This window comes from Electrona antarctica (genome assembly GCF_951216825.1).
Source record: "Electrona antarctica genome assembly, chromosome: 24".
Classification (NCBI taxonomy): domain Eukaryota; kingdom Metazoa; phylum Chordata; class Actinopteri; order Myctophiformes; family Myctophidae; genus Electrona; species Electrona antarctica.
This window is the reverse complement of record NC_136803.1, coordinates 22,540,113-22,554,304: the sequence shown is the minus strand read 5'-3', so window position 1 is coordinate 22,554,304 and position 14,192 is coordinate 22,540,113. Positions and strand designations below refer to the sequence as shown.

The 14,192-nt window shown below is 43.4% G+C and overlaps 1 protein-coding gene across 7 annotated transcripts; it reads left to right on the top strand.

Moving 5' to 3' along the window:
- Window positions 1-2,885: 2,885 nt before the first annotated feature.
- Window positions 2,886-13,786, top strand: LOC306916893 (uncharacterized protein). Of its 7 annotated transcripts, XM_079494979.1 has the most exons (7): window positions 4,135-4,395; window positions 5,272-5,586; window positions 5,644-6,445; window positions 6,844-6,930; window positions 8,838-8,972; window positions 9,535-9,636; window positions 10,975-13,786. In XM_079494979.1, exons 1-7 carry the CDS (start codon window positions 4,315-4,317, stop codon window positions 11,568-11,570), a joined length of 2,118 nt encoding a protein of 705 aa, XP_079351105.1. In that variant the 5' UTR covers window positions 4,135-4,314; the 3' UTR covers window positions 11,571-13,786. The 7 variants fall into 7 exon arrangements, with proteins under 7 accessions (XP_079351109.1, XP_079351110.1, XP_079351106.1 ...); XM_079494983.1 differs by lacking the exon at window positions 4,135-4,395 and adding an exon at window positions 2,886-3,302 and having other exon boundaries at window positions 5,272-6,445; XM_079494984.1 differs by lacking the exon at window positions 4,135-4,395 and adding an exon at window positions 3,324-3,561 and having other exon boundaries at window positions 5,329-6,445.
- Window positions 13,787-14,192: the final 406 nt, after the last annotated feature.

Here is a 14,192-nt window from a genome sequence, read left to right as displayed (position 1 = left end):
ATGTTCAAAGTGATTACATAAGAGACAAATGAAACGCTTGGAAAAAGACAAAGAAATCAATAAAATACTTTTACACATTGAAAGATGATAATTGTATTAATTCCAGGTATCTGGCTTGGTTTTATGTGTTCTTGACAAACATTGAGCTCTCCCATCCTGGTGGACAAGTAGCACAGCTCACAGTATTACCTAGAATAATTGAATTGAACCCTGATAATGTCCATCAGATCTGGAAGTTGCATGATTTGTCTATGGACCTTGAGAAATGTACTGTACATGACTTATAATAAACATTTAGGCACTGCTTTGCAGATTATCTAATATCAAGAACAGAGCAAACTTACCTTCAACCTTTTCATCAATTCACAGCTGGTGACGTGATGCACTACCTTCTATCTCCTGTCCCTCACTAACTCTGCACACCAGATGGCTTCTTCGCCAAGACAAATAAAGCTTCCATGGTACTTCCATGGTACCTGCTGAGTGACACACATGTCAGGTGCCGGACTATCCTCCTGGTGCCATGTTCATGTTCAAGATGGAAATGCCCTCTTCCATACCCTGACAAACGTGCCACACACATTATGGACAGCTCTGCATGCAAGTGCTGGGAAAACATGGTGGCAAAAGGCAATTTCATCTTGTCCATAGACAATTTCGAGGCTGGGTCTCTGCAATGTCACCAGAGCAGCTGGCACGTCGTGGGAAATATGTGTAGAAGCCAAGCATGGCCCACTCCCTCCCTCAGCACCAGGTGGTGAGGTAAATCAACAATATGTAAATACATAAAATACTTACATATTGTTATTTTACAACAATTCATGTGCTATTTCATGTCTCAGGTCACACCTGAGGAGATCCACAGCCTGAGGTCTAACCAAGAAGAGATGGACACAAGAAATGTCCTCTAGTCTACTGTAACCACACTGCTGATCTAGGGTTCACATTGGCAGTTGTCCGCACGCCAGACAGACAGTGATGTCTCGTTCATCTTGCTGTGCCATGCACAAAACATGCACAAAACCATCAAGTTAACACTGTAACTCACTCTAACAATTGATATCCGTACGGGCAAGGTCCGACAACTGTTGAATGTGACTCTGCTGGCAAAGATCTTGGCTCTGGATACTGTGACACCTTACTTGGGTGAAGATTGCAAACATTTGACCCGTGCATGTGCCAAATGTCAACCAAAGAACAAGATTCCTGTACAGGATCTCCCCACTGGTCAAGTGGTCAACAAAAATACCTTGAAGACTCTAACTGGAGCCCTAGTACAAGGTTTCTTTGATTATGCATGCACCTCATGGTACCACAGCACCTCAAAACAAGGCTCCAGACATCCCAAAACAAACTGGTCAGGCTACTACTTGGCCTCACTCCCCGAACGCACCTCACCCCTGCCCATGTTGATGGGCTGGAATGGCTTAGGGTTCATGGCCCTAGCATCTTGCAATGGGCATGGTCTACAAGATTCGCTAAATACTTCCTTAATGTCAACGAAGTGCACACTCACAACACCAGAGGGAGTTTGTTGAACTTCCTCTGGTGTTGTGGGTGTGGACGTATTTAGACAGAAAGTATTTAGACACATGGGTATCTTGGTGTATTGAATCTTGTGGACCAGACCCATATGCAAGATGCTGTACTCTGTCGTCAACCCTAAGCCATTCCAGCCTGTCAAAGTGGGCAGGGGTGAGGTGGGTTCGGGGAGTGAGGCCAAGTAGTAGCCTGACCAGTTTGTTTTGGGAAGTCTGGAGCCTTGTTCTAAGGGCCTTTGAGGTGCTGTGGTACCAAGAGGTGCATGCATAGTCGAAGAAGCCTTGTACTAGGGCTCCTGTTTTCTGTTTTTTTTTTGGTCTTCAAGGTGTTTTTGTTGACCAATGAGGAGATCCTGTACAGGAATCTTGTTCTTTGGTTGACTTTTTTGATTATGTTGGTGGCCATTTTATCACCGGAAAGATTTGCCTCCAGGATGGAACCTAGGTAGGTAATTTCATCTTTCCGTGTGATAATACTGTCCCCCACTCTAACCAAGAAGCCATCTGCCTTGCTGAGACTACTATTTGATCCAAATAGAATGGATTCAGTTTTTCCCAGGTATAAAGATAGTTTGTTATCAGCGAGCCAGGTGCAGATTCTACCGAGTTCAGAGCTGAGGGCCTTTTAAACCTGCAGTTTGTTCCTGTCCGAGACCAGCAGTGCTGAGTCATCTGAACAGGAACAAGTTGCAGTCACAAGCTAATGTCATGTCGTTTACATATAGGAACAGTAAAGTCCCTAGTATGCTTCCTTGTGGAACGCCACAGCTCACTGGGAGCAGATGGCTCACCTCCACCATCTCTCCCCTCCATATTGCATTCTGCTCACTGATGTGCTAACAAAACCAATTGCTTTTAGCTTAACCAGTATGGAGTGGTTCAGTGTCAAAAGCCTTTTGGAGGTCCAGCATGACCATGCCGCAGTATTTGCCAGCATCCACCTCGTGTTTGATGTGATCACTCAAATAGAGGAGGCGTGTGTCAGTGGAGTGGGATGTTCTGAAGCCAGATTGGAATTCGTTTTTTTTGTGGCAAGATACTTTTCAACCTGTTCATAGACTATTTTTTCCATCACTTTCGAGGTGGAGCTTAGAATAGAAATAGGGCGGTGCCGGTAGTTGCCAGGGTCTAATTTGCTCCCTTTCTTGTGCAGGGGGGTTACTTTGGCCAGTTTGAAATCTTGGGGGACCTGTCCTGGGTTTATTATGTGGGTGATGATTGGGGTAGAGATGGCTGAGTCTCTGAGAAATTTGGAGGGAATATTGTCATGGCCCGTGGCCTTGTGTGGGGTTGAAGGGCACTTTCAACCACTTTTTAAGTACCTCCTCAGTTGTTTAATTAAAATCATCTTTACAAACACCTAGGTTATTGTAGAAGGTTTTGATGTGCTCTACACCAAAACGCCCAGAGTGGGAGGGCAGTTTGTTAACCAGCTTTGTTGCAATGTTTGTAAAGATGTTTAAGTACCAGTTGGCTACATCAAGCTTGTCAGTGATGAGGGTGTCGTTCGATTTGATGTTTATGTTTGTAAACTTGGTTTTAAGTTTTGACCGCAGCCTAGTTGGTTGTTTAGTAGCTTCCAGAGCTCCCGAGGGTTGTTTTTGTTTTCCTCGGCTTTATCATTGATACTTTTTGCGGATTTGGTCATGGAAGTTACAATGTTTCCATTGTAGATCTGCTATTTTTTGGCGAGAGATGTAGAGGGGAAGAAAGCAGTCCAAGTCACAGCCTGCGCCAAGCCGCCAACTCGGGTCCAATTCGGTAAGGCAGTCCCGTGGGCAGCACGTTCCCAAAATAGGGGTCCTGGCTCCAAACATGTAGACTGCGCTTGCGCTCAGTGTAGACGCGAAACAAACAAAGTGAAAAATAAATTTCTTCGCGAGGACGAGGTGGACGGCTGGACGCTTTAAAATGGTAAACAGTTGAAAACAACGTGGATGATATGCACTCATGCGTTTAAACACCACCACCACAACACTTCACTCAACTGTTGGATATTAAAACAGCGCAATTCATTAAGGTAAGAGACCCGTTTGGCAGGATTTTACGGGGCTAAAGTAAATAAATTAGCCCGTGGGCTAGATTAGCACCTTTTAAGACTTCACCCACCCCCCTTCTCTCTGGGACCGTCCAGCAAGGTTGCCATGTATGCGTATTATAAGCGACTTGGGGCTTATTTTTCTGTAAAGTTGCTTGTAAATAATTTGGTAGGTGCGTTTTTTTTGGGGGGGGGGCGGGGGGGGGGGGGGCTTGTTTCTAATGTGTAATTGCTTGTTTACTGAATGTGAATGTTGTTTAAACCAGTGGTTTTCAAACATTTCCATGTGAGAGCTGTCAAGGATCCCCATGTTTGTCCCAGGGGGGCCCATCTGAAAAACGTTTTGTGCCAGGGACCACCATAGTACCAGATTTGTGTTAACATAAGCTTGCAGATGGGCTATTTTCAAACAGATGACAAATGTTAGATTTAAATTGCTCATTTGTGGAGTTGCTTCTTTTTGGGCTTGTTTTCATAGACCTGCATGGTCAGTTATTCCTGTCGCAGGAATGAAGCGCTCCTGATCTGCTACTGAACGAACGGGAACGCGCTTCCGCGTTAATCTCGACGCGGGCGGTCAAAAAAACACGATTTAAAAACGGTGGATATCAATTACACCGCTCTGCATTCGCTAAACATAATGCATATATGGAGTCTGGACTACCTTTACATTTGGGATTTTTACGGCGTTAGGATTGGGAAATGGGTTAAAAGTAAAGCCCCCACCTGTGGAGGATGGTTCTGACTTCTGAGAGCTACAACAAGGGGGGAGGGGAGGTCACAGAATGGAGGCCAAGTGACGATACACCAGCAATGGTAGGCCTTTTCTCTAGTCTCTGCTCTGCCTCTCTGAACATCTTCCCCATTTTTCACCTGTACATTGCATTGTCTGCAGTTAGTGGTTCTCAAAGTGGGGACTTGGGAGTCAGGACCCCACCCAGATGTCATTGAGGGGGTCCCAGGTGGTCCCCAGACAAATGTTTTAATAATAATGGCATCTAACATGGGATGTCATGTAACAATTTATCTACACACTTGAAAATAGCCAATCTACAAGCACCGTGATCATATGCGGTGATGCGAGGCGTTTTGAGTATATAGGTCGATTATTTTTCAAAACAATCTAGAAAGAAATGTATGTATGGTATGTTTGTATGTATGGTATGCAACTATGCATGTAGCAGAGTAGCTCACAACCTCTGCTTGATGGCCTAAAGAAAGTCTAATATTTCCCCCAGGTCACATATCCCTTTGGCTTAGTGGTTAAGATGTTGACTTTCCATGTGGGAGACCCAGATGCGATTCCCGGTTACATATCTCACACACACACACTCACACTCACACTCTCTCTCTCTCTCACACACACACACACACACACACACAATTCAATTTCAATTCAAAGGGCTTTACTGGCATACGTTTACATTGCCAAAGCAGAAATACAATCAAACAAGTGCAATACAATCAAAACAAAAATCATGTACATTTGAAAGTCAGAATCTTCAATAGATCAATTTCTATGTACCAAGATCACTCGATGCAGGTATAGTGCAGGAATACACACACACACACACACACACACACACACTGCTAAGCTTCTCTCTCTCTCTCTCTCTCAGCTAAAAAAACGTTGACGATCCCTGCTCTACAGAATTGTCACATGACAGTTGATCATCTATCCCTTCATTCCAGACTAGTCAGCGGAGTGAGTCCAGCCTGCAGGTGAAGATGTGTTCTCCAGCACCAGAGACTAGTCAGCGGAGTGAGTCCAGCCTGCAGGTGAAGATGAGTTCTCCAGCACCAGAGACTAGTCAGCGGAGTGAGTCCAGCCTGCAGGTGAAGATGAGTTCTCCAGCACCAGAGACTAGTCAGCGGAGTGAGTCCAGCCTGCAGGTGAAGATGAGTTCTCCAGCACCAGAGACTAGTCAGCGGAGTGAGTCCAGCCTGCAGGTGAAGATGAGTTCTCCAGCACCAGAGACTAGTCAGCGGAGTGAGTCCAGCCTGCAGGTGAAGATTAGTTCTCCAGCACCAGAGACTAGTCAGCGGAGTGAGTCCAGCCTGCAGGTGAAGATGAGTTCTCCAGCACCAGAGACTAGTCAGCAGAGTGAGTCCAGCCTGCAGGTGAAGATGAGTTCTCCAGCACCAGAGACTAGTCAGCAGAGTGAGTCCAGCCTGCAGGTGAAGATGAGTTCTCCAGCACCAGAGACTAGTCAGCAGAGTGAGTCCAGCCTGCAGGTGAAGATGAGTTCTCCAGCACCAGAGACTAGTCAGCAGAGTGAGTCCAGCCTGCAGGTGAAGATGAGTTCTCCAGCACCAGAGACTAGTCAGCAGAGTGAGTCCAGCCTGCAGGTGAAGATGAGTTCTCCAGCACCAGAGACTAGTCAGCGGAGTGAGTCCAGCCTGCAGGTGAAGATGAGTTCTCCAGCACCAGAGACTAGTCAGCAGAGTGAGTCCAGCCTGCAGGTGAAGATGAGTTCTCCAGCACCAGAGACTAGTCAGCAGAGTGAGTCCAGCCTGCAGGTGAAGATGAGTTCTCCAGCACCAGAGACTAGTCAGCAGAGTGAGTCCAGCCTGCAGGTGAAGATGAGTTCTCCAGCACCAGAGACTAGTCAGCAGAGTGAGTCCAGCCTGCAGGTGAAGATGAGTTCTCCAGCACCAGAGACTAGTCAGCGGAGTGAGTCCAGCCTGCAGGTGAAGATGAGTTCTCCAGCACCAGAGACTAGTCAGCAAAGTGAGTCCAGCCTGCAGGTGAAGATGAGTTCTCCAGCACCAGAGACTAGTCAGCAGAGTGAGTCCAGCCTGCAGGTGAAGATGAGTTCTCCAGCATCAGCCAGCAGCGCTTCTGCTAAACCGGAACCTGAAGACGGTAAGATTCCTTTCTTTAGGCCCCTTTCCACTGCACCATATTACGGTTGGAGAAACGGTTATAATAACTGTCCCATTTGCATTTCCTGGTGGCGGTGGCTCAGGGGTAGAGTGGCTGGATGGTAACCGCAAGGTTGCCAGTTCGAACCCGGGCTCCCCCAGAGTCAGTGTCGAAGTGTCCTTGAGCAAGACACTGAACCCCAAATTGCTCCTGATGTGCTGGTTGGTGCCTTGCATGGTTTCCGCCGCCATCGGTGTGTGAATGTGCGGGTGAATGTAATGCACAATCTCTCTAAAGCGCCTTGGATTTTAGGGACACTACCCATTTGTTACCTTCATCTACATATGATACAATACAACACATGTTACATCAAACTCCTTGCTGTTCCTTCATTCCAGATGTGGAGTCCAGTCTGCAGGAAATTAATTCCCCTGAGTCAGACAGAACTGTTTCTATTAAACAGGAACCAGATCATCTGGATATCGGTAAGTGTTATGTCCTCTCTCCTATTTTTATTTTTATTTTTTTTGCTTGTTGTATTCTTCCACTCAGCTGTAATTCTTCTCAAAATAGCATTATTATGGCCAGAATATCATGATGATGAGGTCTAGTGTAATAAACACAGCTACAAGCCGAATCTTGAAAAGTTAAAATGAGATCACAAAACATTAAACATTGCTTTTTGTTTTGCCGCCTGGAAGACCGGATTTCAGGGGTGAGCACTTGGGGAGTGTGTCTGTTTTATTTTGTCTATCACATCTCATTGACATGATCATGTGAGTGTGGTGGGGCGAGCTCATACCAACTGCACCTGCATTCGTAAGTGCTTGGAAAAATATATTCCAAGACAAATAAATTACGCTCTTCTTAACTTATTCACTGGCAGAATTATTTCGTCCCCTGTTCTCCCCTTGCCAGGATTTTGTGTTTGTCTTACCCTTTCAAGACATGCTGTACTTGGCTTTCTATTTTTTTTCCTTTAAAAAAAGAAAAATCGTGCCCCTTGCACAGGTCTCTACCAGGGCAGGTCAGGTTGTGGCCTCCTGGTGGCGCTATAATAGGCCAATGTGAAAAGGGTGACATTTCTTCTTACGCCTTGGATGGCAATTGTTTGATTTGAGGCATTTTGTTCCAAACATGTGTTTTGCAAAAATCCACCTGTTGGTGGTGCTATAACAGGCCAATGCGAAAAGGGTGGGATATATTCCTCAGCTTAGTAGGAAAGTCTGTGAAAGATTTCACGTAAATTGCACGCTGCGTTCATGATTTGTGACAGACTGCCGTGGTTAGATGTTCTATTGTAAATAGCAGACCTAACAACCTCACTAAGTGGCTCGGTAATTAAGTTTCCAAGATGTAGTATGCACATAGCGCAAACAGCACATGTTAACTTTTGTTAAAAATGTACGGTTTGTGTGTGTGTGCGTGTGTGTGTGTGACATGTGTGTCTCATTCGGACACACGATATTCACAGAGAAATGACGAGTAGTAGTACATTGGGAAAGGGGACATCCTGTGGCGATAGACTGTAATAGCAGATCTGATTACAAAAATGTAACAGCCGTCATCTCGACTGCGTGTTTTGTGGTGACATAAACCGTTTCCACGTGGTATTTTAATCTACCACGCATAATATTGGTGTAAAATTGTTTATCCCGTTTAGCTGAGAGCCTTTTGTTTCCGGCTGCAGCGGCAGGTAGATTTACGCCCACTTGCCCGAAAGGTAAATTGTCCATTTATAGGTAAAGTTTGAACTACCGTTCACTTTGACACTTATGTTTTAATTTCTACTTACAAATTCTGGGACTGCACGATATAATAGCAAATGTCATACCACTATTTATGACTATGGGATGGGTTGGGTTCACACTTCACATATTTTAAGTGTAACAACAGTGAAAACGGCACATTATAGGTCTAACAGTGCTCTTATTTTGCATTCCACAGACCAGAAGACACTTACAATCCCATAACTTGACAAAGTGCTCCTATTTTTTGAGTGGTGCAAACCACTCCAACAACTGGCTTTGTACCCGTGTTTGTTCGTACCAAAAAAACGAGCATGGTTGCTATGGTTAGTATGTGACGTCACTGACATAGCTGATCAGATATAAGACCTTGCACCACTCAGTTCACACGGGTGTGATTTTTAGTCCACCAACCGGAAGTCAAGGGTTTACGTTTGTCTGACTTGACACGCGCTAAGCTTTGACCGTTCAATAAACAAACGCCAGTAGGGAACTGGGCTTGCACTGTTGAATGTGATATAGGGAAGGCTTTATAAGCTTCTTGCTGCATTCTTGTATTTTCACATGTCTGTTCGGGACCAGGGAACCGCAGCACATGCGATCTGCGTGTGTTTTATTAAAGTCTGTCTATTCCTTCATTCCAGACCAGTCTGTGGAGTCCAGCCTGCAGCTGAAGAAGGGTTTTCCAGCACCATCAGCCAGGAGCGTTTGTCCAGAACGCCCAGGGCGGGAGAAGAGACAGAGACGATTACCACAGCATTTACAGGACTTTGTGATGGGTGAGTGGCTTACTGAGGAGAGTGGAGGATAAACCGTCAGGATAAACACATGAAATTGGAAGTGATGAATAAAATATTAATAACAACAATAAGCAGACAAAATTGAAACTGAACCCTACAATTGAAGCAGATGTTTGTGGGTTTCTCTCTGCTCGTTGGCTAAAATTTGTATCACTGCTGAAGAGATGTTACTGTCTGACAAACATTCTATAGTAATGATTCTTATCAAGGAAGCATGAGCTCAGTTTGGGGCTCTCCCCAGGTTGACAGAGAGAATGTAGCGCCCAGGATTGCAAATTGCGGGATACAAATTTTAATTAAAAAAAAGGGTGGGGTAAAAAACGAGGCAGGGCCTTTTTGGTAGATCTGGCAGTAAATGAGTAAAATTTTAAGAAATGTAGGAAACAAAAAGCAGATGTATACTCCTGACCTATATTCTTCTTTTTTTTTAATAGTATAGCACACCGTTTGGGAAAGTTTACAAATAAACTTGATTGGATTTGTTACCTCTATTTTGCATTCAACCTTCTACAACCCAACCCATGATGTTTTTCTATATCAGATGAGGCAGTGGTGGACACTGTGGTGGACTCTGTGGATGTGGAGTACAGTCTGAAGGTGAAGCTGAAGAGAGTGAAGAAAGTGAAGCAGGACCCTGAACTTGGTAAGTGTCCGTCTGTGATTGTATTCTGTTTTGTTTATATCACTTTATAAATGTTTCAGTATTACGATTAGGGCTGTCACGATTATGACATTTTACATGACAATAAATTGTCACACAGATTATTACGATTAAAGCCGCTATAAGCAATAATATGTCAAAATATATTTTTTTTGGTATTCAGACAGCCAGCAATGGGTAGAACGCTCCCCAAAATAATGTAGTCTCTGTGACACATCTAGGGGCCACAATCTGCATTAAAAGATGTTCGTAGAAGCTTTGTCATTGGTCGAAAAAAAAACCGGTCGCAGTGACTAACCAATCAGGAAGCAGACAGGCAAATCGACCAATGACAAAGCTTCTAGGAAAATCTTTGAATGCAGATTGTGGCCCCTAGATGTGTCACAGAGACTAATTTTTGTTGGGAGCGTTCTACCCATTGCTGGCTGTCTGAATACCAAAAAAATAAAAAGGTAATTCAAATTTTGACATATTATTGCTTATAGCAGCTTTAACGATTGAATTGTGTTTTTGTGGGAGGACGTCTGAATAAAAAATACATTTATGTTTGGCTTTTAGGCTTTAAAGTTGCATGGGGCAGATATAACTAATAATCTAAATATTCAAGCATTTGTGACATATTTAATAGCTATATTTAAAACATTTACTGCCATGAACGTATATCTCAGTTTTTTATTTCACCCGTTGGCTGCCATTTTAATGTTTTATATTGATTCAATTAGAGATTGTGCTATACCACTGTCTATGAGCGTCTTTGTTGCGCACCGACAAACCGGAAGTCAATGGTCTGTCAGCATAATGGTTCCCCCCTGACTGACTCCAACGTTAGCTGAAATCCCACCCTTTTATCTCAGAATCTAATCACAGATTACGATTCTAATCGAAACGAGCGTTATTGACGGCTGGTCGCATCGCTAGTCACGGTAAAAAAAAAAATCATGCCTTTGGTGGTCCGCGATCCTCCTGTGATATGATTGCTTATCCAAGAGCTAACTTCCGGTCAAGCCCCCGGGGGATCTTTTGCCTTGAAATAGGCTCATAAGGCTCAAATGAACAGATTAATTCCCAACGGACGTGGCAGGAAAAGTGTTTTAAAAGTGGAAATAGCTGTGAAATACCTTTTTGACCATGTCACTTCTACAAACTGGTAGAGAATCCCAAGTGAGCCTATCCTACATCGTATAACTCGTGTTTTCTATGCCAATTGTACATCACAAAATGTGATTGTTCCCATATAACAATCAATGTTATACATTTGGCTGTATATAGTCATTTCAGACTGGTGTGAATGATCCATTTCTTTATCTTTCTCCACCCCAGATGTTTCTCCTCCCATACCGCCAGAGAAGAAGCCAACGTACTGTGAGCTGTGTCAGAAAGAATTCTGCACATCCACGAGGCTCATGTTACACGAGAGAGTCCATACCGGGGAGAAGTCCTTCCACTGTAAAGAGTGTAAGAGTAGTTTCAGGACAGCCGGTACCCTCAGTGTTCACAAGAGACTCCATACAGGAGAGAAACCCTACCACTGTATCGTGTGTGGGAAAGTGTTCAGCAGAAGCGGTGATCTCACAGTTCACCTGAGAATTCACACTGGCGAGAAACCCTACCGCTGTGACCAGTGTGGTAAAATGTTCAGCCAGAGCAGTCATCTCACCACTCACATGCTCATCCATTCAGGACTGAAGGCCTTCCATTGTAACCACTGTGAGAAGAGGTTCAGCATTAAGAGTCATCTCAAAAGTCACCAGAGGGTTCACAGGGTAAGAGATAATTCCTACTACCTTCACCAGCGTGGGAAAAGGTTCAGCCATAGAGACCAGAAATCACATGGTGGAGAGAAGCCCTACAAATGCAAAAAATGTCTAAAGAGTTTTCAGTGGATTCAAACTTTAAAATACCATTGGTGCAAGTAAACAGGAGGTGCAGGAGGAGTAGTTTAACAAAACATAGTATTTAAATATTCTGGCACAGCTAAAAAACAAAACAAATGACTAGAAAGAAGATGAATTTAATATCCAACCAAAGTTTCCTTCAAGCCTTCTTTCCTTCTAGTTTCCTTTTTAGCTAGCTTAATTTCACATCTCGTTTGGGTCATTTTGTCTCAATCAACTCTAATAACCTCACGCGCATGTGTGTGTGCACACACACACACACACACACACGTTACCAGGGAAACAACAATGATGAGGAGTGGTTAAGGTGTAAGTAGGGCGGGGCGATTTGACTTAATTTATTACAATGATATTGAATACTATTATTTCCTATAAAGGAAAGAGCCACTTCACCACTTTTCAACCTATCTTCATATAATAGGTCCTCACTAATATGATGATAAAATGGCACTTTTTCCCCCCTACTCGGTCTGTGTCTCATAGGAGGGCTGTGGGCAGTTCAGAAACCCGTTCACCAGTGACACCATCGTTAAGGCAGATTTTTTTTTGAACTGCCCACAGCCTTCCTATGAGACACAGACTGAGTAGGAAAACAATTTGCCATTTTATCATGATTATTAGTGAGGACCTATTATATGAAGAGGTGGTTGAAAAGTCGTCCTTTAGGTGAAAATAGCTGATCTTGACTACAAAGAGGTGTGTGTTGGATTGTGTGGGGTCTGTAACAATGTTGCTGTATTCAGTGAGGAACTGCACTCCTTTCTGGAATTCACTTTATTACTAAAGCTGCCAGCTGTGGAAATGTATGTAAAAACATTACGGGGAAACTGTATGGATTGGAATGGAATATATCAAAAACATGTTTGATGCTTGTCGTCACTTCACATGACTCCTTGATCAGTGATTCGATGTCCAAACGGTGACATTTGTGGCACCCAGGACTATGTAAAGAACCACTCGATTGGCTGGGATCAGGACCCACCATATAGTGTTGACCAATCAGAACATTATCTGCCCGTGTGAATCTCCCTGGGACACTGTCGGACCGAAGAGTATTTTTTTAATTTGAATGATTATCCCCACTAAAATGTCATAAGCTGTGCCTGTGCATATCACTGTTGGAATGATCGCTTGTCTGTATGAATAGGCTTGAAAGTAGGTTGTCGGAGATCTGCGTTGTCTATCTGTGGAGAGCGACTTGAGGGAAATCGATTTAAGCTTTGCCTTGTTTAGATGCCCCTCATCCGTAACTGAATGAAATTGGGGGTCATTGGATGATGACTTCATTATTAATTTTAGCATTATTTATATATATATATATATATATATATATATATATATATATATATATATATATATATAAATAAATTAGGCCCACCGTATAAACCTTAACCAGATTAATATTGACAATCGGAATGTAATGTGAAAAATGTACATGATGCATGTTTATCGCAGGCCTCCACTCCCTCCAGAGATATATACTGTGGGGGAGTTGTATTTAGAAGAAATGAAAAATGGCAGAAAATTGAGTTTGGTCCAACGATCCAAGGATTCAGGACGGGGGGTGGGCGGCATATTGTATATAGTTTACGAGTTATAGGTCAAAATCAAAAGTGGGCTCGTGTAGTGCAACCATGAGGCCAACAGACCACATGGTGGACATCTTGCCATTACGTTAATGAAATGCCACCCTGCTTTTTCAATGCAAAATGTGAATATGGTCTATTAGGGAAAACTGGCCTATACTAGTGCATGAAAACAAATACACTTGATTGTTCCAGTAATACCAAATAGTTTGATAAAATAAATTAAAAAAAGGTAAATATCAGAAAATCGAGATTGGTGGAAATGGCCGTGGCAGGGTCATAATTCAAGAAATTCAGGGGAAAAAACCTACACAAATGATTGTATTGAGCTACGATTCAGGAATGAATAGGCCAATTAAAGCAGAAAGCTGGTAATTTGAGAAATTAAGGCTGAAGTGCCTTCCGTTGCCTGATAGGATTTGTTCTGTGTGTATGAAATGTGTTACAATATATAGTTTGACTTGTCTTGGACTACTAAAGATATGAGCTGTTTAGTCTTTGGGTCTAAAATGCACCAAATCGGACTTATTTTTCCTTTTTCATCTTATGTTAACACTGTTCTATTTTATTCTTGTATTGTCATATGCAATGTTGATTTACTTGTAAGTGACAACATGGATCTTGGTTCTGATTAAACTAACCTGAAATTCAGGAATGATTGCCCTTCATTTTTAGAGTACCGAAATCCTGACGACACTTATCCCCTGCGTAAGTGGGTTGTGGAAGTAATTTCAGGAGGGGCGAGATCTATGGACAATAACAGGGTCATCTTAGAATCGTCTCATGAGAATTGTGGTCCAAAAATAAACAAACTATCAGCGATCTTGTCGGGGAGGTGGGGCTCTATCGATACTCAGTCACTCATATTTGACAGTCTGTTTCTGGAGAAAATAATTCGTCAGCAGTAACAACTACCCAAAAGGGCGAGGTCGCATGCACGCATCCGCCTCGTTGACGGCAGACTGCTGGGCAAGTGCTGGCACTTTGGAATGGCGCGTCAGATCAACATATAGAATGAATTCTGTACTGGCCATAAATATATGGAGCGTGTCTTGAG

What these genes read in the sequence shown, in the direction of transcription:
- LOC306916893 (XM_079494978.1), top strand. Translation starts at nt 4,315, where the DNA reads ATGGTTCTGACTTCTGAGAGCTACAACAAGGGGGGAGGGGAGGTCACA. An exon ending in TAAACCGGAACCTGAAGACG is followed by an intron (nt 6,446 to 6,843) that starts GTAAGATTCCTT and finishes CCTTCATTCCAG; the next exon opens with ATGTGGAGTCCAGTCTGCAG. An exon ending in TTTACAGGACTTTGTGATGG is followed by an intron (nt 8,973 to 9,534) that starts GTGAGTGGCTTA and finishes TTTCTATATCAG; the next exon opens with ATGAGGCAGTGGTGGACACT.